Source organism: Trematomus bernacchii, unplaced genomic scaffold (genome assembly GCF_902827165.1).
Source record: "Trematomus bernacchii unplaced genomic scaffold, fTreBer1.1, whole genome shotgun sequence".
Lineage (NCBI taxonomy): Eukaryota > Metazoa > Chordata > Actinopteri > Perciformes > Nototheniidae > Trematomus > Trematomus bernacchii.
Window position 1 is genome coordinate 410,437 of NW_022987387.1, and position 26,870 is coordinate 437,306.

A 26,870-nucleotide genomic window follows, 5' to 3' on the forward strand; every position below is an offset into this window, starting at 1 on the left:
CTGCTATAAACCTTGTTGCTTATGGAGGAAGCAGGATTGAGACCAAAGGCCTGGTCACACTGCCTTGCTGCTCAAAGGAGCAGCACCATTCGTTGCCTTTCTTCATAGTGAACAAAGATGTGCAGCCACTACTGGGATTTCGGGCATGCGTGGACATGGGAATTGTCACATTGAGCAAAGATGTCCACCAGATCACTACGGAAAGCAACACGGATTTCACCACACAGACACTCATGCAGTACAAAGACCTGTTTGATGATGAACTTGGAGAACTACCAATCAGAACTACCAATCACTTACTCTCCGGAAGTTTTTCCTTGTACGATGTGAGGGTCTAAGGACAGAGGGTGTCGTTTTTCTCATACTGATATTCTGCACAAACTGTGCTGTTGTATTTGCTGTAAAGTGTCCTTACTGTAAGGTAATTATTATATGTACAGCACTTTGGCTCGACCAAAAATTGTTTTAAAAATGTGCTATATAAATAAAACTTGATTTGATTTGATTTGATGACAGTTGATCCTAGTGTACAACCTGTGGTTAGACCAGCCCGCCGCATTCCTATTGCATTTTTACAGAGTTAAAGCTGAACTTAACCGCATGCAAAACATAGGTGTCATTATACCAGTTACTGAGCCCACAGACTGGGTCTCATCTATGGTGGCAGCACACAAAAAAGACAAGCAGGAAATAAGACTGTGTATCAATCCACAAGACCTCAACACAGCGCTGAAAAGACCACATCACCCTATGAGAACAGTAGAAGAAGTTGCAGCACAGATGTCAGGAGCAAAAGTGTTTTCTGTGCTAGATGCTAAAAGCCCCTTCTGGCAGATACGTCTCGACAAGAAATCCTCCATGTTGACAACCTTCAGTACTCCATTTGGGCGGTACAGATTCCTACGGATGCCCTTCGGCATTAGCTCTGCTAGTGAGGTATTTCAAAGCTCGATGGAACAGCTGTTTGCAGGTTACCCATGTTCAGTCATCGTTGACGACATCATCATTGGTGGCCGCGGAGTAGCTGAACATGATGCCAACCTCAAGAAGGTGCTGGAACGAGTGAGAGAAGTCAACCTAAAGCTGAATCCAGCCAAGTGCAAGTTTCGCCTGGATCATGTAGGATATGTAGGTCACATTTTCACAAGTGAAGGCCTAAAGGCAGACCCTTCTAAGATAGATGCAATCACTAACATGCCAGTCCCCACAGACGTTGTCTCACTACAGCGTTTCCTCGGTATGGTTAACTACCTCGGCAAGTTCATCCCGAACTTCAGCGACATCGCAGCACCACTGAGAAAACTCATCCACAAGGACACTGCATGGTGTTGGTTCCAGCAGCATCAGGATGCATTTGACCTTCTTAGATCATGCTTATCAAGTCCACCTGTCCTGTCATACTATGATGTCAAAAGACCAGTCACGCTCACCTGTGATGCGTCATCCTGAATGGATCGGGTTGCACTGTGAGAATCACCTTTTTTGATTTCTCCAGTGCATTCAACACGATCCAGCCTCGGCTACTGAGTGACAAGCTGCAGGCTATGAGGGTAAACTCGTCCACCATCTCCTGGATTACCAACTACCTCACGGACAGACCACAGTACGTCCGGCTGGGCAGTGTGCTGTCTGATGTGGTGGTTGGTAGTATTGGAGCCCCACAGGGGACTGTGCTGTCTCCTTTCCTGTTCACCTTATACACCTCTGACTTTCTATACAACTCAGAGTCATGCCACCTGCAGAAGTTTTCGGATGACTCTGCAGTGGTAGGGTGTATAAGGGATGGACGGGAGGAGGAGTACAGAGCGCTGGTGGGTGATTTTGTTGAGTGGACTGGAAGAAATCATCTGCTTTTGAATGTGGCCAAGACCAGAGAGATGGTCATTGATTTCAGGAGGAAGAGGACATCTCCTCCTCTGCCCCTGTGCATTCTGGGAGAGGATGTGGCAGTTGTGGAGGTCTACAAGTACCTGGGAGTGCACTTAGACAATGGGCTGAACTGGAGGATCAACACTGACGCTGTGTACAAGAAGGGGATGAGCAGACTCTATTTTCTGAGGAAGCTGAGATCCTTCAACGTATGCAGTAAGATGCTGGAGATCTTCTATCAGTCTGTTGTGGCTAGTGCACTCTTCTTTGCTGCGGTCTGCTGGGGGGGCAGCATCAGAGCCGGTGACACCAGCAGGATCAATAAACTGATCAGGAAAGCTGGGTCAGTCATCGGCATCAAGCTGGAACCCTTTGAAGCTGTGGTGGAGAGGAGGACACTGAACAGGCTGTTGTCCATCATGGATAACCCCACCCATCCTCTCCACCTGCAGCTGGACAGTCAACGGAGCTCCTTCTCCAACAGAATGCTGCAGCTCCCCTGTCACAAGGACAGATACTGGAAAACATTCCTGCCCACTGCAATAACACTGTACAACAAATCACCTCTGGCTGGAAGAGAACTCTCTGCTCCATAGTTTCTCTAGAAATAAAACCACCTTGTACATTTTACTCACACATAATCTGTTTCATATTTAATACTCCATAATTCCATATATTTTGAATATATATATATTTGTATATATATATATATATATATATAATATCTGTATGTATATTTTGTATTTTGTATTTTGACATGTATATTTTATATTTTATTTTATATTTTATTTTATTTTATTTCTATTCTTGTATATTTTGTTTTATTGTAAAATGCCTTTTATGCTGCTGTAACAAAAACAATTTCCCAATTTGGGATCAATAAAGTACGATCTATCTATCTATCTATGCTACGGACTTGGAGCAGCGTGCATGCAAGATGGCAGGCCAGTAGCGTTTGCATCACGCACCCTCACTGACACAGAGACAAGGTATGCACAAATTGAAAAAGAACTGCTAGCTGTCGTGTTTGCCTGTACAAAATTCAAAGACTATGTGTATGGAAAGCCTGTAGTGGTGGAGACTGACCACCAACCTTTAGTGACTATCTTAAAGAAGCCCATCCACACAGCCCCTGCCCGTCTGCAGAGAATGTTGCTCCGGCTGCAGAGCTACGACATCAGTTTGGTGTACAAAAAGGGCAAGTATATGAGCTACATCTCCACAGCCCGCCTGGAAGAACTCAGAAAGCACACAGCAGAGGACAAAGATCTGCAAGCCCTCAGTGCAGTCATTAATAGAGGATGGCCCATCCGACAGAATCATCTCCAACCTGCTGTCCGTCTCTTCTTTCCCTACAGAGATGAAATGACAGTAGAAGAGGGAATTGTCATGAAAGGCCACAAAACTGTCATCCCTCAGTCCCTGCACAGAGAGTACATCAAAATAGTGCACAGAGGACACCCCGGCATTGAAGCAACCAAACGCAGAGCAAGAAGCATCATCTTTTGGCCAGAAATGTCTAGAGACATCACTGAGGAGTTGCTTTCATGTGCAGTGTGCAACAGCACCAGATCCCATCAGCAAAAGGAGCCCCTCCAGCTTCATCCTGTGCCAGATCTCCCATGGTCCACAGTGGCAACAGACATATTCAAGTGGCATGGAAAACGGTATCAGGTGCTGGTTGACTCATACTCTGGCTGGTTTGAAATCGACCTTCTCCGGGATGTGACCTCATCAACTGTGATAACTAAATTGAAGAGACATTTCTCTGTTTTCGGCACACCACACACACTCATCTCTGATAATGCTGGATAGTACACCAGTCAGCATTTCAAGGACTTTGCAAAACAGTGGGACTTTGTTCACATCACCAGCAGTCCTGAATACCCACAGTCAAACGGACTAGCAGAGAGAGCAGTTCGCAGTGCTAAACAGCTGATGGAACATTCACACAGAGATGGCACAGATGTCTTCCTCAACCTGGTGAATCTCAGAAACATTCCCCGTGATCTGACGTTAGGCTCTCCTGCTGAGCGCCTGATGTCACGACACGTGCAGCCATCCCTGTGAGCACCAAACTGTTACAGCCAAACCCAAAAGATGTACAACTAATCAGAACACAACTCCTCAACAAGCGGCTCATCTTAAAGCGCCACTATGACATCTCAAGTTCTCCTCTGAAACCCCTGGCAGAGGGACAAGTGATCAGGATGCAGACTCCAAAAGGATACGATCGGCTTGGCGTTGTCAAGGAAGTGAGCGAGAAACCATGCTCTTACATAATCCAAGCCGACGGGACTTCATACAGACGGAATCGTCGTCACATCATTCCTGTTCCCGAGCCGTCGCCCCAGCAACAGCAGCCTCAAGATTTCGACCCTCAAAACACCGAACCCTCTATGATGGACTGTGTACCCCACACACCACAAACACCTGAGAGAAACAGCAGGCTGACACAGAACAGTTCCCCTTCACTACCAAGACACACATCACATTTCCCTTGCAACAACAGTGACACACCATACATAACACGATCAGGGCGCACATGCAAACCAAACCCTAAATATGTGCAGTAACGCTGTTGGACAATACTTGTTAAAGTGATATGTTTAGTCATTTCCTTTTCCTGTTACATGGTAAGGTATTTAGTAATGGTTTATTGTTTGTGTCACCAAATGCTAAAGGAATGTTCAATATCATCTGCCTTAAATGTTATTTACTTTCAGATAGAAACATCAGCTAAAGAGAAGGGATGTAGATCATTCTCATATGATTAAGTTTGTCCTTTGCAGGCCACTGTAGCTAGTGCGCCACCCGGTGACGTGTTAAGGTAATAGGCATTCAGTTGTTAGTCGGCATGCAACGTACATGTTCACTGTACATGCTGTGGTCATAAATAAAGCCACCACTTGCCTATGCATTGTGTATTCCTATATATATATTGGTTTAATTAGTTTACTCATTCTTGTTGTTTACATTTATTTAGATTTGGTTTATTTTAGTTGTTTTCCTTTTGTTTATCTTTCTCCAACCGATTTTAATATTCTTGCTGACTAATAAACTGTGTTTCTCTTGTGCCGGACATGTGCTGTGGGCCCGAGGCGGAAAACCCAATCCCTGGCAGTGGTGTTCTTCACCTGTCCGTTTTGTTTGGTGTGCAGTGTCACGGGTGATTTTGGTTTGGACCCTTCCTCCCCTTTTTGTTAATTGCCGCCTTGGTAAGCCCCAGCCCTGTCCTTCTCCCTCCTCCCTGGAGACCTTTTTAGAAAATTATATTGTTTATTATTAGAAATGTGATATGCATAAATAAAATAACCATTGTGGTAATATCCTTTACACTGTCTCTGCCTGTGGTGTTCAAACGAACCTGATTAACTGCCTTTTATTAAATTGGATAACTTTAGTTTTAGTAATTTCCTGGGGGCGAAACTCCCCCAGGTGGCGTTGTCAGCAACTGAGCATTATACACGAGCCGCACCACACCGCCACATTCGCAATATGTTGATTATTCTCTCAGAACTAGCTAAATACATGGGTCTGGGGTAGAGATCTTCAGAATTGGTTTGGCAACCGCTGTGGCACCTTTTGGCACAAAACATGTCTTGTGAATTCTCCGGTCGAAGCTCCAAATAAACCATCAGTGTTTGCCATCAAAGTTCCTGCTCTCCCCATGTCTCCGTGTCTCGTCTTCTGTTTACAGCATTCCACTATAGTTAGTGTGAATGCTGTTTACAGCATTCACACTGTAAACGTGAACCCTAACCCTAACCCTAACCCAGACATTTACGATTTAAAATAAAAACAACAATCGTGGCTTGGTATTGAGTAAGAACATGTTTTTATGAACCACACAGCTTCCGGTCTACCAAGACCCGACCGGACAAAACGTGACGTATCATATGCACGCAAAACTCGGCCTCAGAACTCAATGGGAATGGTTAGCGTATCATATGCACGTAAAATCGGACTTCTGCGTATCTATTGCACGCATTTCCAATGTGTAAAGTCGTGTCATTTGTACGCAGAGTGAAGAGAGTGGGTTATGCCACGAATTACACTATGATGTTTGTCAATTTAAAAGATAATTTTGCAAGTAAAAAAAGTAAAACTTTGAAGCAAGACTTTTTTTGTGTGAAACCGCTCAATGAACTACATCTCTGGTCTCGCACAACAACAACACACGTCACTACTGTCTTGCCAAACAAGGGATCGACTACCCTCACTATCACCACAATGAAACACGTCCAGAAGAATGTCATGCAAAGCTGCCTGCCTGCCTGCCTTCCTTCGATTCTCCCTGAACTGCCTGATCTTTTTAATGTTCAATGTTAACCATTTGTGCAGATAGCAATGAAGAAGAAAAGATCGCCGATGCTAATGTAGCGTTAGCGTTAGCATGTCTTCCCCGGAGGAGGGGGCATCCGGGCTTAAACAGTGTATTATAGAATGATCACACCGGTGTGACAGTAGGCTACTCTTCAAAGGGTTCACAAAATATGACTACTACTCTTACTGTTTAACATTTTGGGTTACTTCATGTTACTTCATGTTAAGGCTAATAAAAATGACAAGGCTAAGGCTGTAATGCTAACTAACGTGCTTGCTACTAGCTAGTTAGCTAACTTGATCCAGCCACTCCTGGTCAACCTGGTCTCACCAGAATGCGTGACTCCACCACGACTCCTTAACACCGCAGTGCGTGGTGGAGTCACGAACTTTGCTACATTTACGTGTCGGCACCACGCAAACAACCCCAATGTAAAGTGAATGAGGCTCCTTTGTCGTGGTGCACACACGCATTTCTACAACGTCCAGCAGTGAGCTTTTATTCTATAAAACGTTTTTAAAATCTACTTTATAGCTTGTAGTAACTCACGGGAGGCGCAGGGGGCCTCGGCTTATGAGCTCGGCTTGTGCGCAGTTCTCAGCGCAGTTCTCCGCGCAATATATATGTACAGGAGGAAGAGTGATAAACTGTCTGTCTAGTTGGCTTACATAACAGTTAAAGTTTACAGCCTAAAAAACATGGCGCATTTTTCCCCCTTTTATTCATTTTTATGTCAATTTGCACATTTCATGGTGATGCTCAGCCTCTCCCCTTAAATCCTAACAGTCATCATCATGTCAACCACAACAAAGAGAAATACTGATAGAAATGTGTGTGTAGTACAGTGCTTCTCAAACTTTTTCTGTCAGGCCCCCCCTTTGGAGAAAAAAAAAAGTCGGGCCCCCCCAGCACAAATAGTCAGGCTCAGTGGCGGCGCCAGAGATTTATTTTGGGGGTGCTGTGGGGTAGCTTGACGTTTCATAGAGGGTGCTCAAACATTTAGGGTTTCTCATTAATGTACCGGTCGCTACAGTGGAATTTTCTACTGCAACAATCCCCACGCATATACACAGTGTACCTGCGACTGTTACAATGAAGGCTCGATAATCAGCTCACGGCATATCAAGGTTCAAGGTTCAAGGTTCTTTATTGTCAATCTGACATAGCTACAGAGTAATTATGCAGTTGAAAATCTTATGTCACAGGCTTCTCCAACAATGCAACATAATAACATAACATAATAACAATAAGAGCAAGAGCAATACAAAAATAATAATAGTTATAAAAATGAAATAAAGTTATGATGTGGAATAGTGCAGTATGAGTCTATATACAAGTTATTGGAATGATATATATATATTAGGTATTAGATACATACTACTGAGTAGCAGTTGAATGTTTGATGTTGTTTCAACAGTTCAATTGTTTAACAGTCTCACTGCCCGCGGGAAGAAACTGTCTCCGAATCTTCTTGTCCTTGCCCGGATGCTGCGGTAACGTCTGCCAGACGGCAACAGAAAGAACAGTTTGTGGCTGGGGTGATGGGGGTCTTTGATAATCCGTAGTGATTTCTTCCTGAGCCGCTGGGAGTAAAGGTCCTCCATGGATGGCAGCTCCGTCCTGGTGATGTGCTGTGCAGTTTTCACCACCCTCTGTAAAGCCTTACGATCGAGGTCGGTGCAGCTGCCGTACCAGGCCGTCATGCTGCCAGTGAGGATACTCTCTATCGTGCACCTGTAGAAGTTGCAGAGTATCCTGGAATCCATTTTGAACCTCCTCAGCCTGCGGAGGAAGAAGAGCCGCTGTCGAGCTTTCTTGGTGATGGTGGTGGTGTGAAGAGACCATGTCAGGTCCTCAGTGATGTGGACCCCAAGGAACCTGAAGCTTTTGACTCTCTCCACCGTAGTCCCATTGATGGCGATGGGGGCGTGTCCCTCTCCCTGCTGCTTCCTGTAATCCACAATCAGCTCCTTTGTTTTGCTGATGTTGAGATGGAGGTTGTTCTCCTGGCACCAAGATGTCAGGTTTTCGACCTCCTCTCTGTATGCCGTCTCGTCATCGTCTGTGATCTGGCCGATGACGGTCGTGTCATCAGCAAACTTCACGATGGTGTTGGAGCTGTGTGTGGCCACGCAGTCGTGGGTGAACAGGGAGTAGAGGAGAGGGCTGAGCACGCAGCCTTGAGGGGCACCGGTGTTAAGAATCAGGGTGGAGGATGTGATGTTTCCCACCCGCACTGCCTGGGGTCTGCCCGTCAGGAAGTTCAGGATCCAGTTGCAGAGGGCGCTGTTGAGCCCGAGGTCTCTGAGCTTGATGGCCAGCTTGGAGGGCACAATGGTGTTGAATGCTGAACTGTAGTCAATGAACAGCATTCTCACATATGTGTTCCTGTTCTTCGGGTCCAGGTGTGAGAGGGCAGTGTGGAGGGTGAGGGCTATGGCGTCGTCTGTGGACCTGTTTGCTCTGTAGGCAAACTGCAGGGGGTCCAGAGATTCAGGGAGGGAGGAGGTGATGAATAATTTGACTAACCGCTCAAAGCACTTCATTATGATGGAGGTGAGTGCTACTGGGCGGTAGTCGTTGGGGCAGGTGATGATTGTCTTTTTGGGGACAGGAATGATGGTGGAGTGTTTAAGACATGTGGGGACTACAGACTGCAGCAGGGACCTGTTGAAGATGTCTGTGAACACCTCTGCCAGCTGAACTGCACACACCCTGAGAACACGGCCAGGGATGCCATCAGGTCCAGGAGCCTTGTGTGGGTTAACCCTTTTAAAGGATTTACACACATCTGCCCTATTTAAAACAAAAGGGCAGTGTAGCTCCTGGTCCCTCTGTACCTCCACAGCCTGGCTGCTCTCAAAGCGTGCAAAAAAACTGTTTAGCTCATCTGGGAGAGATGCGCACGCAGACACTCCCGCAGCACCCCCCGCTGCTCCTTTGTAGTCAGTCATTGTCCTTAGTCCCGCCCACATATTCCTAGTGTTACAGCCTTTGAAGTCAGATTCCACCTTCTCTTTGTACTGTCTCTTTGCATTTTTTATTGCTCTCCGGAGATCATACCTAGACTTCCTGTACTCCTCCAAATCTCCCGCTGTGTGCGCGAGAGTGCGCGCTTTCAGTTTGCCGCGCACCTCACCGTTTACCCAGGGCTTTTGATTTGGGAATGTCCGTACAGAAACCTTCGGTACCACGTCATCGATGCATTTCCCAATGTAGCAGATGACAGTGTCCGTGTGTGTGTTGATGTTATTGTCCTCAAACACACTCCAATCCGTGGATGCAAAGCAATCCTGCAGTGCTGAATCTGACTCCTCGCTCCATCGTTGTACTGTCCTTGTTATCGGTCTGTCCCTTTTAAGTTTCTGCTTGTAAGCAGGCAACAACAGTAGTGAGATATGGTCTGATTTGCCGAAGGGAGGGCGAGGGAGAGCCTTATATCCATTCCGGAAAGGGGAATAAACATGGTCCAGTATGTTTCCCCCGCGCGTCGGGAAGTTGATGTGTTGGTAATATTTTGGCAAAACCTTCTTCATGTTGGCGGTGTTGAAATCTCCGGCCACAACGAACGCCGCATCTGGCCGTGAAGTCTCGGTTTTATCAATAAACCCAAACAGCTGATCGAGTGCCGTGTTGTTGTCGGCGAGTGGCTGCGGCGGGATATACACTGCTGTTATCACAACAGATGTGAATTCCCTCGGCAGATGGAAGGCCCGACATGAGATCATGAGGTGCTCTAGCTGTGCGGAACAGTCCGATGAAATAATCTTCACATCTGAGCACCAGTTGTTGTTAGTCATTACACACACACCGCCTCCCTTACTTTTCCCCGAGTTTGCAGTCCGGTCCTGACGAAAAATAGAGAATCCGTCAGGGACAATAGCGGAGTCCGGGATAGCGGGGTTGAGCCAAGTCTCAGTGAGAATTAACACGTTACAGTTCTTAATGTCCCGTTGAAAAGCAATCCGGCTTCTGAGTTCATCTAGCTTATTTTCAATGGATTGAACATTAGCCAGAAGAATACTCGGAAGAGGGGGCCGATTCTCACGTTTTCTTAGTCTGACCAGCAACCCGGCCCGGCATCCTCGCTTTGTCTTCTTCTTGCGTCTCTCAGGTAGAACAGCAACAGGTAGCCATGGTGAATCTCCATTGTCTGTCGGAGGGTTAATATTGTCCACGAAGTTTCGCAATTGGAAAAGTTCCTCTCTGCTATATTGTATGGCAGAGTAGGTGCGGTCGGCTAGCATGTTGCGAACCATGTTAAAAGTAAAACGGCAAAAGTAAAAGAAATATGTACAAAATATATATATAGGTGTAAGCAGGGGTAAAGTGCTATTTTTATAAGTGGGGAGTGGACCTCACATAGGTGGGTCCGGGGGCATGCTCCCCCAGGAAGATTTTTAAATATTGAAGTTAAAAGCATCAATCTGGTGCACTTTGAGAGCAAAATGAAGAGATCTATGGATACATCTCTCAACACCCATATGAAACAGAACTGTAAACAGATTTACTTTTTCTTTATGGATATTTTACAAATCACCCTTTTAAACTTTATTCTTTTTTTAATGTCATATAGTATTTCATACCTGTTTTTCATTTATTCTCTTATTTTTTTATAACTATAATGATCATATAAACGTGTGCCTCGGAAATAATTGTTTACATTAATGGTGACCAAAACGTTTGAGACCCACTGAGATAACTTAGACTAAAGTTAACTATCTAAACACTGAGAGAGTCCTTTAGCTCACTGAGTCTCTCAGTCTGACAGGAGAGGACTCTCCTCCACTTTGTTGTTGAAAAAACTCCTTATATCCGTTAGCGTAGCTCGCTAGCACCAGAAGCTAACAACAACGATCTCCGGTACCGGTGCGCTCTCTCTCTCTCGCTCGCGTGCGCACACACACAAAATGGCTCGTTCCACACACACACAGAGCCGAGCTTTAATGAAACACAGAGACCCAGACGTAATAATACTGTACTGTATCATATTATTTTCGAATCAATAATTTTTCAAATTATGATTTTTTTTTTAAATATTTTTTTCTTTTTAATAACCATTTTTCCTCCTGGTCTCTCGCGCCCTCCCTGTCATGCCTCTGCGCTCCCCAGGGGGGGCGCGCCCCCCACTTTGAGAACCACTGGTGTAGTATAATGTGCCTGGCTCTTCTTTCTTTTTCTATTTGCAACTACGTACTGCCATGCGCACATATGGAGTTCCTTGGAATCAACCTCTGCCAACACATCAATTAGTTAAGGTCATATTAAGTTCAAACAGTGTGAGCGGCACTACTTCATATATATATAAAAAGCTGCAAGATAAACTAACTGGATATATTGGCATCTCTGCAGTATGGAACGCAGATCTAAAAAATGACACGCAGACTATTGATTGGAAGAGAATATGGAATAATATCTCCTTAACATCACGTAACCACAATCACCAATTGATACAGTATAAAATGATACACAGATATTACCTGTCAACCAGAAAATGCTGTCAATTAAGGATGATTCCAAGCCCCCATGCCTTCTCTGTAACCAAAAGACCATTGACACATATGTACACATGGTTTATGAATGTACTGCAGTAAGAACGTTCTGGAAACAAGTTATTGACATTGTATCTGAGATTATTGGAGTTCACATACCCTGTCTCCCAAATATTGTATTGTTGAATGACGATTCTTCTCTTGACCTACAGAAACATCAGAAAAGGGTGCTTTTCGCTGGTCTAACAGCAGCCAAAAAAATTATTGTAATACGATGGAAACCCCCACATACTTTATTTATTAAAGGGGACCTATCATGCAAAATGCACTTTTGTACGTCTTTTATACATGAATATGTGTCCCCGGTGTTCCAGGGAACTCACCAAGTGTCAGAAAACACAACCCTCTCTATTTTCCTCCATACCCAAATCTCTAAAAAAGGGGCTGCAACGGATCTGATCAAAACTGATCCAGATTTGAACACTTTACTGACGTCAGGAAAGTGGCGCTACGGCTATTGGGCCAACTCTCCACCTATCAGGGGAATGTGGGGTTGGGCCACGGTCGGCCATTGCCGCTCGAAAGCGCTGGAGACGCTGTAGTACATATGCCAGGCCTGTAAGTGGCGCTGTAGTCTGCCACAAAAGCAGCGAAGAAGACTTGGTTACTATGGTTACCCTTCTGTTTATTCTCCGCTGTGGCTTTCTTTCTCCCTCCCCGAGGCAAGCGTTTGCTCCTTCTGCTGCTTTAATTCAATGCAATCCCTCCCTGTCGAGGCAAGCACTGTAATTCTCTCCGGTTAGTCCACCAGCAGATGACAAACACCCACCTCTCCGCCTCTTCCAAGGAACGAGGGGACCGTGCGGCAGAGTTTCAGTTTCAGTTTCTTTCGCCGGTCAAGATGTCCGTTAAAGTTTAAATCTTCCGGACAAAATTAGAAAAGTGCCGGTCAAAGGTCTTCTTTGTTATTTATTGAGCTTTAAAACAAATGAATAACGACTCTATATAGGCTATAATAAAACACGGAGGACGGAGATCTCTTTTTCTCCCCCTCTTCTGACAGCCCAGCAGCTGATCAAAGCGGCTCCCCTCTCCTGCAGGGGGGCGTGGTCAGCAGAATCAGACCCGTAGACAGCAAACAACACATAGAGCGAAATGAGGCATGGCTAAAATGCATGATCTGTTTGGTATTTCGAAAACAGAAACGTATAAATATACCTTATATAGGTATGGCCCTACAATATATCATTTAAATATAGCATGATAGGTTTCCTTTAAGCAATGGATATCATCCTTCCATGACCTACTGATCTCAGAGCTGTCAATCGCTTCTGCTAATAAGGCTAAGGGGGAAACATTAGTGGCTATTAAAAGAGCTGCTGATCTGGTAATATCATTCATGTAAATTATGATTGTACATATATGCACACCTTGGTGCAATTGTAGATTATTAGGAGTCAATCTCAATTCAGCTTAAACAAAAGGTATGACTGTGTTTTATGTGGATAAATTGTTATGCTATAATATAAATAATATATATAATATAATAGATAGATGAACTCAGACGATTGCTAACAAACATCAGGTAGGATTTACTGTGAAATGGCAAGATGGGTGGGAAGGGGGAGGGACGGGGTGGCATGGGAAAGGGATATTTGTCTTTTTTTTCTTTGTCTTTTCTTTTTCTTTTTGTATTATTGTCTATATTGTCTATATAATTTGTATCTGTGTATATAAGTCCCTCTGTGAGGGCAAACAAAAACAAAAACAATAAAAAGTTGGTCACAAAAAAAAAGAAGAAATGTGTGTGTAGTTGTTGATACGCTGACAGAGGGAACTACATTTGAATACAGATTTAAGAAATATCAGTTTTTGAGCATGTAATAAGCATGTTTTGTCTTGACTATATTACAACTATATTATAATAAAATATTATAAAACGGACAAGTCAAATCAAGCAATCTGATTGGTTCTTAGCCGTGATATACTGAGCGTATACCACGGGTAGAATTGTAAGTTACTTTTCACAACAAGTCAGTATCCCTCCGCGTCTGAGAAAAACAGTATACAGTTGGGCTGAAAAGCAAACTGCTTGCAGTTTGCTTTTCAAACTGGAACAAGAAAGCAGCGGAGAAGTAACGGGGCAGAAACCCTCCTTTTTACGCAGCGGTCCAGACATAGACATCAAACGGCAAAAACATATTCAGTGTGCAGTTCCTTTGGCATTAGGGCAGGGATATTTAGATACTTTCCAAGGTTTGACATAATGAATTGTGCTACTTTTAAAGCAAGCAACGATGTTTTCAAATCTGTAATCAAAAAGGTCCGCAAAAACATTTAAGATTAACTTCGACCTCCGGGGGGGTCTTACTATGGAGGAGTGGATTGAGGAGTGCGAGTGCCTATCTCCAGAACAAAAAGCACCTAAAGGACGACATGTAGAGCTACGTGAAGAGCAGGTAGTAGACCAACTGGAAAAGTACCACCATTCAAAAGCTTTCTGATGCGGGTCTTGAAACAAAGCAGAGAAATTATGACCGTTAGTGGCCACAGGTGCGAAAGCTCTCTCCAGAGCTACTGGAAGCCGAATCTCGGGGAAAGTGGAGCAATATTCTCGCCACGCCAAGCAACAGCCTAGAACAACCTCAGCCTATAACCACGTAAGCCATTCTACTGATGCTGGACAGTTTTTCAGTGGGTGCACAATAAACGGCAACATACACATTAATGTAAATAAATAGCCAAATAGTGGATCAACGCTCTCTGTCTAATATGTTCGCTAGCTGTTGTTAGTGTTGTTGCATAGCAACCACCTCGCACTATGTTTTGTGCAGAAGGCAACGGAGGGACTAATTTATTTTGAACATAATTATTTACTAATAACAACTATTTAAATTAGAGTGTGTATTTTTCTTTCATATTGCCACACTTGGTAACCGTTTTATAAAAGCAATAGCTCACTTCAGGCCGTGATATATGGCCATTATATCACAGTTAAGGGGGTTGTCAACCCTCCGCTTCGCGTCGGGCCGAACCATGCCCCTTAACTGTGATATAATGGCCATATACCACGGCCTGTCGTGAGCTATTGCTTAACTATACAAATGTTCATACTGGGTAGTTTATTTAGTTTAAAAAAAATTATCCAACGATTTACAGATGTCTCTTTCCCAATGTTAGTCAATGGGAAAAAGTCTTTCCGGGCCCAGCGACTGATACGGAAGTGTAGTACCGCCGTTTGGCCACAACGAATATTTTCCTCAGAGTCCGGCGCACTTCCTGGGGGCTTGAGAAACAGAGAAACACCCATCACGTATGACCCGTATAGAGTGGCGAAGTCCCTCCCACTTACTTCCGGGGTATGGGACCTTATTTCGGAAAAATTATGCATTGAAGTCAATGGGGAGAGAAAACTTATCTTTCGATCCCGTTTGAATTGTGCCATGAATTACACATATGATGTTTGTCAATCTTAAAAAATCATTTCCATGTCAAAAAAGTCACAGTTTGTCTTAAAACTGTTGAAATATAAGACTTTGAAAAATACGAAACTAGAAAGACTACAAATCCCAGAGTCGCGTAAGTGATGTCACAATTGAGACACTACGATACACGTATAATACCGTATATATACGATCAGCGCCATATAGATAGAATCTATCTATATGGCGCTGGCTAAGATAAGATAACTTTGTGCCTGTGTGCTTAGTACCAGGTTGTTATTATACCAGCAATGGGTCTTGCTCGTTCTTTCGCTTCCCGTCTGATGAAAGAGGAGTGTGTGGATCAAGTTAGCTACCTAGCTAGTAGCTAGCACGTTAGTTAGCATTACAGCCTTGTCATTTTTATTAGCCTTAACATGAAGTAACATTAAGTAACCCAAAATGTTAAACAGTAAGAGTAGTAGTCATATTTCGTGAACCCTTTGAATAGTACTGTCACCGGTGTGATCATTCTATAATACACAATTTAAGCCCGGGGGAGAAATGCTAACGCTAACGCTAGCGATCTTCTCTACTTCATGCTATCTGCACAAATGGTTGACATTAAACATTAAAACGACCAGGCAGTTCAGAGAGAATCAAAGGAAGGAAGGCAGGCAGCTTTGCATGACATTCTTCAGGACGTGTTTCATTGTAGTGATAGTGAGGGTAGTCTCTTGTGTTGACAAGACAGTAGTGACGGCCATCTTGGTGACGTGTGTTGTTGACCAGAGATCAGATGTAGTTCTTTGAGCATTTCACACAAACAAATGTGTTACTTCACAGTTTTACGACACATTTTTTTTTTTTTGACTTGCAAAATTATCTTTTAAATTGACAAACAACATATGTGTAATTCATGGCACAATTCAAACGGGATCGAAAGATAATCTTTCTCTCTCCATTGACTTCAATACATAATTTTTCCGAAATAAGGTCCCATGGAGGTCCACCGGAAGGGGAGGGACTTCGCCACTCTATAGAGTGGCGAAGTCACGCCCATCTACTTCCGCCCCATGGGACCTTATTTCGGAAAAATAATGTATTGAAGTCAATGGAGAGAGAAAACTTATCTTTCGATCCCGTTTGAATTGTGCCATGAATTACACATATGATGTTTGTCAATCTTAAAAAATAATTTCCATGTCAAAAAAGTCACAGTTTGTCGTAAAACTGTTGAAATATAAGACTATGAAAAATACGTAACTAGAAAGACTACAAATCCCAGAGTCGCGTAAGTGATGTCACAATTGTTTTCCTCCATTAAGATCTAAGATCAGCGCCATATAGATATAATCTATCTATATGGCGCTGGCTAAGATAAGATAACTTTAACAAGATGCCTGTGTGCTTAGTACCAGGTTGTTATTATACCAGCAATGGGTCTTGCTCGTTCTTTCGCTTCCCGTCTGATGAAAGGACCAGGAGTACTCTGGATCATGCTAGCTAGTAGCTAGCACGTTAGTTAGCATTACAGCCGTGTCATTTTTATTAGCCTTAACATGAAGTAACATGAAGTAACCCAACATGTTAAACAGTAAGAGTAGTAGTCATATTTCGTGAACCCTTTGAATAGTACTGTCACCGGTGTGATCATTCTATAATACACAATTTAAGCCCGGGGGAGAAATGCTAACGCTAACGCTAGCGATCTTCTCTACTTCATGCTATCTGCACAAATGGTTGACATTAAACATTAAAACGACCAGGCAGTTCAGAGAGAATCAAAGGAAGGCAGGCAGGCAGCTTTGCATGACATTCTTCAGGACGTGTTTCATTGTGGTGATAGTGAGGGTAGTCAATCGTTTTGTTGACAAGACAGTAGTGACGGCCATCTTGGTGACGTGTGTTGTTGACCAGAGATGTAGTTTATTGAGCGTTTCACACAAACAAATGTGTTACTTCACAGTTTTACGACACATTTTTTTTTTTTTGACTTGCAAAATTATCTTTTAAATTGACAAACATCATATGTGTAATTCGTGGCACAATTCAAACGGGATCGAAAGATAATCTTTCTCTCTCCATTGACTTCAATACATAATTTTTCTGAAATAAGGTCCCATGGAGGTCCACCGGAAGGGGAGGGACTTCGCCACTCTATGACGAATAGAGTGGCGAAGTCACGCCCACTTACTTCCGGGTAATGGGACCTTATTTCGGAAAAATTATGCATTGAAGTCAATGGGGAGAGAAAACTTATCTTTCGATCCCGTTTGAATTGTGCCATGAATTACACATATGATGTTTGTCAATCTTAAAAAATAATTTCCATGTAAAAAAAGTCACAGTTTGTCGTAAAACTGTTGAAATATAAGACTATGAAAAATACGTAACTAGAAAGACTACAAATCCCAGAGTCGCGTAAGTGATGTCACAATTGTTTTCCTCCACCATTCAGATACCTAAGATCAGCGCAATATAGATATAATCTATCTATATGGCGCTGGCTAAGATAAGATAACTTTAACAAGATGCCTGTGTGCTTAGTACCAGGTTGTTATTATACCAGCAATGGGTCTTGCTCGTTCTTTTGCTTCCCGTCTGATGAAAGGACCAGGAGTGGCTTGATCAAGTTAGCTACCTAGCTAGTAGCTAGCAAGTTAGTTAGCATTACAGCCTTGTCATTTTTATTAGCCTTAACATGAAGTAACATTAAGTAACCCAAAATGTTAAACAGTAAGAGTAGTAGTCATATTTCGTGAACCCTTTGAATAGTACTGTCACCGGTGTGATCATTCTATAATACACCATTTAAGCCCGGGGGAGAAATGCTAACGCTAACGTTAGCATCGGCGATCTTCTCTACTTCATGCTATCTGCACAAATGGTTGACATTAAACATTAAAACGACCAGGCAGTTCAGAGAGAATCAAAGGAAGGCAGGCAGGCAGCTTTGCATGACATTCTTCAGGACGTGTTTCATTGGTGATAGTGAGGATAGTCAATCGTTTTGTTGACAAGACAGTAGTGACGGCCATCTTGGTGACGTGTGTTGTTGACCAGAGATGTAGTTCATTGAGCGTTTCACACAAACAAATGTGTTACTTCACAGTTTTACGACACATTTTTTTTTTTTTTGACTTGCAAAATTATCTTTTAAATTGACAAACATCATATGTGTAATTCATGGCACAATTCAAACGGGATCGAAAGATAATCTTTCTCTCTCCATTGACTTCAATACATAATTTTTCCGAAATAAGGTCCCATGGAGGTCCACCGGAAGAGGAGGGACTTCCCTCCCCTTCCGGTGGACCTCTCTATAGAGTGGCGAAGTCCCTCCCCTTCCGGTGGACCTCCATGGGACCTTATTTCGGAAAAATTATGTATTGAAGTCAATGGAGAGAGAAAGATTATCTTTCGATCCCGTTTGAATTGTGCCACGAATTACACATATGATGTTTGTCAATTTAAAAGATAATTTTGCAAGTAAAAAAAAAAAAAATGTGTCGTAAAACTGTGAAGTAACACATTTGTTTGTGTGAAACGCTCAATGAACTACATCTCTGGTCAACAACACACGTCACCAAGATGGCCGTCACTACTGTCTTGTCAACACAACGATTGACTACCCTCACTATCACCACAATGAAACACGTCCTGAAGAATGTCATGCAAAGCTGCCTGCCTGCCTTCCTTTGATTCTCTCTGAACTGCCTGGTCGTTTTAATGTTTAATGTCAACCATTTGTGCAGATAGCATGAAGTAGAGAAGATCGCTAGCGTTAGCGTTAGCATTTCTCCCCCGGGCTTAAATGGTGTATTATAGAATGATCACACCGGTGACAGTACTCTTCAAAGGGTTCACGAAATATGACTACTACTCTTACTGTTTAATATTTTGGGTTACTTAATGTTACTTCATGTTAAGGCTAATACAAATGACAAGGCTGTAATGCTAACTAACGTGCTAGCTACTAGCTAGCTTGATCCACACACTCCTCTTTCATCAGACGGGAAGCGAAAGAACGAGCAAGACCCATTGCTGGTATAATAACAACCTGGTACTAAGCACACAGGCATCTTGTGAAAGTTATCTTATCTTAGCCAGCGCCATATAGATAGATTCTATCTATATGGCGCTGATCGTATATATACGGTATTATACGTATATCGTAGTGTCTCAATTGTGACATCACTTACGCGACTCTGGGATTTGTAGTCTTTCTAGTTGCGTATTTTTCATAGTCTTATATTTCAACAGTTTTACGACAAACTGTGACTTTTTTGACATGGAAATGATTTTTTAAGATTGACAAACATCATATGTGTAATTCATGGCACAATTCAAACGGGATCGAAAGATAAGTTTTCTCTCCCCATTGACTTCAATGCATAATTTTTCCGAAATAAGGTCCCATTACCCGGAAGTAAGTGGGCGTGACTTCGCCACTCTATACAAACTCCAGTCCAGTAGGTGGCGGGAAAGTACCTATTCTTCGGTTGACTACCGCTAATGACCCTCCAAGAAGAAGAAGAAGGAGAAGAAGAAGAAAAGGAAGAGTGGACAGTGTTGCAGACGGTCTCAAAATGTTTGGAAACGTTTTGTTCTTGCTGTTTCTCTTCATTAATATCTACAATGACCCTGCTGATGCACAGAAGAAAAAAGAGGTGACATTTATTCAGTAACACACACCGGAAAAAGTTAAACTGATATTTCTGCGACGTTTCAGAAGTCCGTGTCAATCTGAGAAGCTAGGCTAAAAGCAACCAGGACATAGCTAACGTTCGCTTGTTGTATGGCACTATGGAACAAACCAATAACTGCGCAACACATCACATGAATCTAATCTGCTATTGGCTCATGCAGGGGCACAGTCAGCGTTAGCTCTCTGAACCATGGATGTATAATAAGAACTCTGAACACGGCTTCAGGAAGTACAGACTGCTTCAGGAAGTACAGACTGCTACAGGAAGGACAAACTCCACTTCCACTTACACGCCTAGAATGTGAATCAAGTTATCCTTTTCTCAAACAAATAACTTGATTCAACCTTTCGTTATTCAAACCATCTCTGTATTGATTGCTTGTATCAAGCATAGTGATACAATGTAGTTACCCACTGTATGGAATATAACAATGAATGTATACACCCACCGTGATGTTTTGTAGAACAGATTATCATGCCGTTTTATGTGCAGGTTGCCAGCCATAACTATCACTACATATGTCCATAATATTACATTTCTGTTCAATATGGAATAGGTTTTCCTCTGCCTGAATGTAAAACAAAGAGATAAATGTTTTTATGAACATCTGATCATATGCAATGTCACTGCTTAATTGTTTTTTATTAATGGATTGTTTGTTGTGAGTTTATGATTTTCATAACCAACATGCCTCCAAATGGTTCTAGTGCGAAGGAGTAACTGTTTCAGTTTGAATATAACCTAAGAGTTTATATATTTGTAATAACGTTCCCTATATCTTTATCCCAAATGCTGCATGGAGTTGTATCAGGATGGCTTTTGGCTTTTCTCTTGTGTTCTCTTGTTTTCGTGTCTAACACTATGAGGTGTCTGTGTCCTGTGTAGACTCTGCTGTCAGAGAAGTTGACTCAGATGATGGAGTGGACCTCCAAGCGATCAGTTATCAGGATGAATGGGGATAAATTCCGTCGCTTTGTGAAGGCTCCTCCCAGGAACTATTCCGTGGTCATCATGTTCACAGCACTGCAGCCACAGAGGCAGTGTGGGGTCTGCAAGTAAGACATGGGGGCCCTTGAGAGAGGCAATGCTTTTATTTGTATTCTTAACAGTGTATTTAAACAATGTTTTCATTTCAGACAAGCTGACGAGGAGTTCCAGATGCTGGCTAACTCTTGGCGTTATTCCTCTGCATTTACAAACAAAGTCTTCTTCGCATGTGTAGACTTTGATGAAGGATCCGACGTCTTTCAGATGGTGAGACAAGGTTTTTTTGTAATGGTCTGTTCATTCATTAACATAAAAAACGAAGCTCATTGAGTTAGAAGTAAGCAAAACCTTGTTTCGCACCTGATGACTCCGTTAATGTAATGGCTCTTCACTTAGAAATGATAGTATACCAAAAGCTGGGTTGGCACATGTATGTACAAACAGATGGGACTTTATTCACAAAAGCTTGTTCTACCTGTCAGTCAGCTGTGTGTGCAGCGTCTCTGCACAAACCTTGCTCAGAAACTTGCGTACACCATCTTTTGAGCGTACACAACGTTTCTAAATGAGGCCCCAGACCCTGAGCTACAGTCAGCGCTTGTGTGATGTTTTTGCTGCCAAAGCAGGTTTATACAAGTTATAAATCCAAGAGTTTGGTTAGCACTGCAAATGTTTAATGGTTGTTTGAGTGTTATTAGTTTAAGTACATGGAGATGAATAAAGTAATGCAATGTATTTGTAATGTACCTCACTGTTCCACTGTTCTGCCCTTGTGTTTGTGTTGCAGCTCGGTATGAATTCTGCTCCGACCTTCCTCCACTTCCCATCCAAAGGGAAACCTCGCAAGTCTGATACCTATGAGCTGCAGGTCAGAGGCTTTGCAGCTGAGCAGCTGGCCAGATGGGTGGCAGACAGGACTGATGTGCAGGTAATGGCAAAACATTCATCATCATTTCAGTATGTTTACCATGACGATATAACCAAAACTTGAGTTTACCAATCACACATGTTTATCTGTTTCTTAGATCCGCGTCATTCGCCCTCCCAACTACGCAGGGCCTCTCCTGCTGGGCTTCCTCCTGGCTGTGATTGGAGGACTGGCATATCTGCGAAGACACAATTTGGAGTTTCTCTTTAACAAGAATGTCTGGGCCTTCTCTGCACTGGTAACAACCATGCACACACTGATGAACTATTGGTGATAACACTCTGTCAAGATGTTAAGGAAGTCAAATGGTCTCGTCAGAGCTGAATGTCAGAGAGTTAGAGAATCTTGATAAAGCAGAACATTTTGGTGAATCTATTCCTCAAGTTGAAAAAGGATATGTTAGACTTCAGGTTCTGCACATTCCCGAATGCTGTTCTTTTCACTTGCTATATTCTCCATGTTGTAATACTGTTTATTATTTAGATTATTATCAGATGTTGGTTCTATTTGTTCATTCCCCAAACGTTGCAAACACCAACTAAAGAAAAGCAAAGACAGCGTCCAAATCCACATTGAATCTTACACAGTCCACTACCGACTTGGTGATACAAAAACCATAGCACTGTATTAAGTTATTTAAATACACGTTAACGCAGTCAAAAACATATACCCATCCACGTTTCCGGACTCCCCGGTCTTACTGGCGTAAAGCCATTTAGCTGTGCTCCACAGGCCCCTGTAACCTGCTTCACTGTATTCATCTCTGTCATAAACAATAACAAACATAACCTTTGAATACATCAAAAACATCTATATATACAAAACTATGGAAAGTCGGTGGTTTTAATTGAAATAGAATTCAAAGAATATACTGAATGTCTTGCCAACATTACCCTTTTACCCAGTGGCTGGGAAAATGGCTCTTACAGAGAGAGGTCCAACAGTAAATACAGGTGTGTACGGAATAGATCAACATTGTAATAAATAGATGGATTTAAATTCCACTTGAGGAATGTACAGCCAGCCCTCGCAGGACTATAAGTACCTGGTTTATTAGATGTATTGAAACAAAAACTGAACCAACCAGAAGGATAATGGTAACAAGTGCAAGGCGTGCGAGTAATCAAAGTTACGGCGAGACATCAGTATCGTCCGCTGTTAGCCGTTTACCACCATGGGCACATCGGCAGATAAGGTGACATGCGCTGATGGCAGTCGCCAATGTTTCTGTTTTGCTCGGTGACTTCTCCTCCTATCCCCTCTGTGAGGAGCTGCTGCTGCGGGGATGTGGGCATGCTGCTGTTTCTGCAGACAGATGGATTATTTGTGCTGTGTTTTTGTGTATTTCAGTGCTTTGTCCTGATCATGACCTCGGGCCAGATGTGGAACCACATCAGAGGTCCGCCTTATGCACACAAGAACCCCAGCACAGGGCAAGTGGTAAGAAAAAAACACTTTCTTTTAGGGCTGTGCAATTAATCGTATTTTAATCTCGATTTTGGCTTGCAACGATTACGAAAACAATGTACCGTAATCGAAATAAAACGATTATTTTTATTAAAAAAAAAATGTAATTTTTTTTTTTTGGTTTTTCTGTTGAATTATACTTAAAGTTCAGGGTAATCAACTGTTAAAAACATACTGTTCAAATTTTTTTTTTCAATATATGGATGTTTTCAAAGTAAATGGATAATCGTTTTTAATAATCGTGATATCAATTATTGACCAAAATAATCGTGATTATGATTTTTGCCATAATCGCACAGCCCTACTTTCTTTATGATATGTGAACAAACCATCCAAACAGGATCTAACTGTGTTTATTTCCAGAGCTACATCCATGGCAGCAGTCAGGCCCAGTTTGTGGCTGAGACTCACATCATCCTCCTCTTCAGTATCCCTCTCTAACTGTTTTACACTCATCATACACTTAATACTGAGCCAGACCCCCGACAAACTAATGTGATTCAAACCCAAAATGACAGCCTTGACCCCTTTGCATTTTGTCTCACCCCTTTAGCTTTGTTGTGTCTTTTTTTTTTTTTTTTTTAAGCCTTTCATTATTTCCCAAATGTGTTGGACAGGGCTCCCTTTCCTCCACATCCTGTTTCTATTGAATATGGTTGTTTGAGTAGACTAATGTTATGCCCCACATGCAGTTGTATTTTAAACCTTGACCAAACTGTCAGATGCTGCTGTTACCATGGGAATGGTGCTGCTGTGTGAGGCCGCCACCTCTGACATGGACATTGGAAAGAGGAAGAGTATGTGCACACAGACCCACAAAGATTATTATGTGTTTCTGTTCCCATTGTTTGTCTTTTTGTCCCCAGTATTTCTGAATAAGTGATGGCCCCATCTTTCTAAACTGAGTGGAAGGGTATGGCATAGGCCAAGAGGAATCCAAACACCCTCCACATTTTGGACCGGATCAGAATCACAGGGCAGATATACATTTTGTTGTGTAATATTGCAAGAGAGGGCATTTGGCCTTGGCAGAGATCTGCCCTCTGAGATCCATTCAGATTCCATCAAGGGACCTTACAAGATGTTGTACACACTACACTAAATATTACAAATGTCCACTAGTTTAATTTCAAACGCACATTATGTAATTGCTGCTTCTCTGACCAACTGAAGAACTGAAGTCTGTGATTTTATTCAAACGTGTGTGTGTGTGTGTTCGGTGTGTGTCAGTCATGTGTGTAGCAGGTATTGGTCTGGTGATGCTGTTCTTCAGCTGGCTGTTGTCCATATTCAGAGCAAAGTACCATGGATATCCATACAGGTAAAGACAGAGGCACTTTAACTGTTGGTCTTGTTTTAGCTGCAGCTATTGGCTGGCGTCCTACCATTTGTCCTGTTGGCTAACTTCATCTTGTTTTTTTATGCAGCTTCCTGATGACTTAGAGCTCAACAATGCCTCCAACTTTAAAGCAAGCATGAACAGGGAGTTCCCCAAAATGCTGTCAACAAGCAGAGTACTGTCCATGGAAATGCCCCTTTTCTGCTGGCTAAGCCATGGCTTGTCTCATATCTGTTGAGCCAAAAGTGTGTGTGTCAACACACACATACACACTGTGCCTTCAAAGACTCACCAAGCAATTAACTTGCCAACAACAGAGCAACAACCAGTATGCATTCTACACTGTGCCAAAAGCTGGTGTCTTTCAGTCTAGGTCCTACTGGACACAAATCTGTCTGCTTCTTATATTTCTGAACTTCCCATGGGAGCCGTTATCAGAGGGTTCTTAGCATTCTGAAAATCTGTAATTTTGGTAACATCTTAGACAGCTCTAGTCCTATGATGGTAATAAATGAAGGTTCAATTGTGACTATTTTCTGTGGTAGTACACATACTTAGTATCCACTCATCAAAAAGCTTTTTATTTAGAAAGAATCAACACATTTAAAGTGTCCCCTTAGAAGCACTTAATCGCATGAACCCATTGAAACTCAGAAACAAAGGTATTTATTGCGGGCAACTTCACTCTCAATATTTATTTTTGTGCCTTAAACTGCCCCGTTACTGGGCTGTAGGATGACATGTCCTGAAGAAAGAACTAATAATAAAGTCGTGATTTGTATAACTCTTAAGCCAGTCTGCATTCATTAGTAATCCCACTCAGTGGTGGTCAGTTTATAACAAGTTAAAGGATGCAATGACCTGAGCTAAAGGAATATCTGTTTGGGGGGGAAAAAGACCATCTATCTATATATCAAATAAACGACCACCACCTGGTGGATACACAATTAAATGAAATTGCCCGTTCTATGTTTTTTTAATCAAACACTCAGGGTTTGCTATGAACCATTTTGTAATCCAGTAGTTGAAAGTAGAAGTAGGTTAAGGGATGAGAGTTTTATAAAGTGTACCCCCACCCCAATTCATCTTCAAATAGCCAACTAAGAAATAGCAGTTTGGAGGAGAAAACGGTTGAGTGGAAAACTTCTTCTCTTTTCCAATTAAATCACATCTATGAGTACACTGACTAACTCATGTTTGGATTAATGAAGTAACTTGAGAATAAATCTGGTTCACATATTTTCTTTTCAGCTGTAATAGGTATAGTGAACTGTTAAAATGGAAAAAGGTACAGGTGGCAACTTAACTACTTTCTCTTAATGTTGTCACTTAAGATGAAGCAAGAACAGCCTTCACTGGGAGTGGGATTGTAGACAAACTCATTCAAAAGGATACCCAGAAGTACAAATCATGTTGTGTAAAACAAAGTGCTTTGAATGTTTGTGGTTACTTAAGGTGATTTCTTCTAATATTAAAGTGCCTTAACTGACTTGGTGTTTGCCTGTTCTTCTTTCTTTTAATTTGTGGTAGAATTATACTGAGCATTTGACCAAAAGCACACAAAGGAACCATATCTCCTGGCAAGACATATTATTGTATTTATTATCAATGACATATAATTCAAGATTCAAGCTTAAAAGATTCAAATGTTTTAATGTCATATGCACATAAGCTACAGTGTAGAAATGGCAATGCAAACCTTATGACCGGAGCTAATCATAATATCTATGATTTAAATATTTCAACAACACTATGCTGACTTCTGTGACCACCACTGATCTGATGGCTTCTTTGTAATGTATTATTTTAGTCTACTATGAATATTCTGCTGAAGTATATTTGACATATTATATTGTTTAACAGAGGTGGGAGAAGTACTCGGATCTTGTACAGTAAAATTATAAGTATGTGTAATAATCTGTTACAAACATTCCTGCATTCAAAAGGTCACTCAAGTAAAAGTACAAAAGTATTAGCATCAAATATACTTGAAGTACCAAAAGTACTGATTATGCAGATTGGTCCATTTCAGAATAATATGATATGTTTTATAATGATGAAATGATGAAAGCTGGTAAAGGTGCAGCTAGTTTGAATGACTTTGTATACTGCAGGGTAGCTTGTGAATTTACTCCAGGTGGAACTAAAGTCTGATTTAACACTTGATTATATTTCACATCATTAATCCAAATCTGTAAAGTAACTAAAGCTATTAAATAAATGTAGTGGAGTCAAATTACACCATTTACCTCTGAATTGTAGTGGGGTACTTAATTACAGTAGCCTACTTGAGTGATGTACTTTTACTTCCCACCTCTGTTGTTTGA

The 26,870-nt window shown here is 42.2% G+C and overlaps 1 protein-coding gene across 1 annotated transcript; it reads left to right on the forward strand.

Annotated features, from left to right (window-relative positions):
- The first annotated feature begins 19,591 nt into the window (after nt 1–19,591).
- Nucleotides 19,592–26,033, forward strand: LOC117485670 (magnesium transporter protein 1-like). The gene is made up of 10 exons (XM_034134303.1): nt 19,592–19,783; nt 20,708–20,877; nt 20,959–21,076; nt 21,597–21,737; nt 21,835–21,975; nt 23,088–23,177; nt 23,568–23,631; nt 23,927–24,001; nt 24,435–24,525; nt 24,632–26,033. Exons 1-10 carry the CDS (start codon nt 19,703–19,705, stop codon nt 24,645–24,647), a joined length of 987 nt encoding a protein of 328 aa, XP_033990194.1. The 5' UTR covers nt 19,592–19,702; the 3' UTR covers nt 24,648–26,033.
- Nucleotides 26,034–26,870: the final 837 nt, after the last annotated feature.

What these genes read in the sequence shown, in the direction of transcription:
- LOC117485670 (XM_034134303.1), top strand. Translation starts at nt 19,703, where the DNA reads ATGTTTGGAAACGTTTTGTTCTTGCTGTTTCTCTTCATTAATATCTAC. An exon ending in AGGCAGTGTGGGGTCTGCAA is followed by an intron (nt 20,878 to 20,958) that starts GTAAGACATGGG and finishes TTTTCATTTCAG; the next exon opens with ACAAGCTGACGAGGAGTTCC. An exon ending in ACCCCAGCACAGGGCAAGTG is followed by an intron (nt 23,178 to 23,567) that starts GTAAGAAAAAAA and finishes GTTTATTTCCAG; the next exon opens with AGCTACATCCATGGCAGCAG.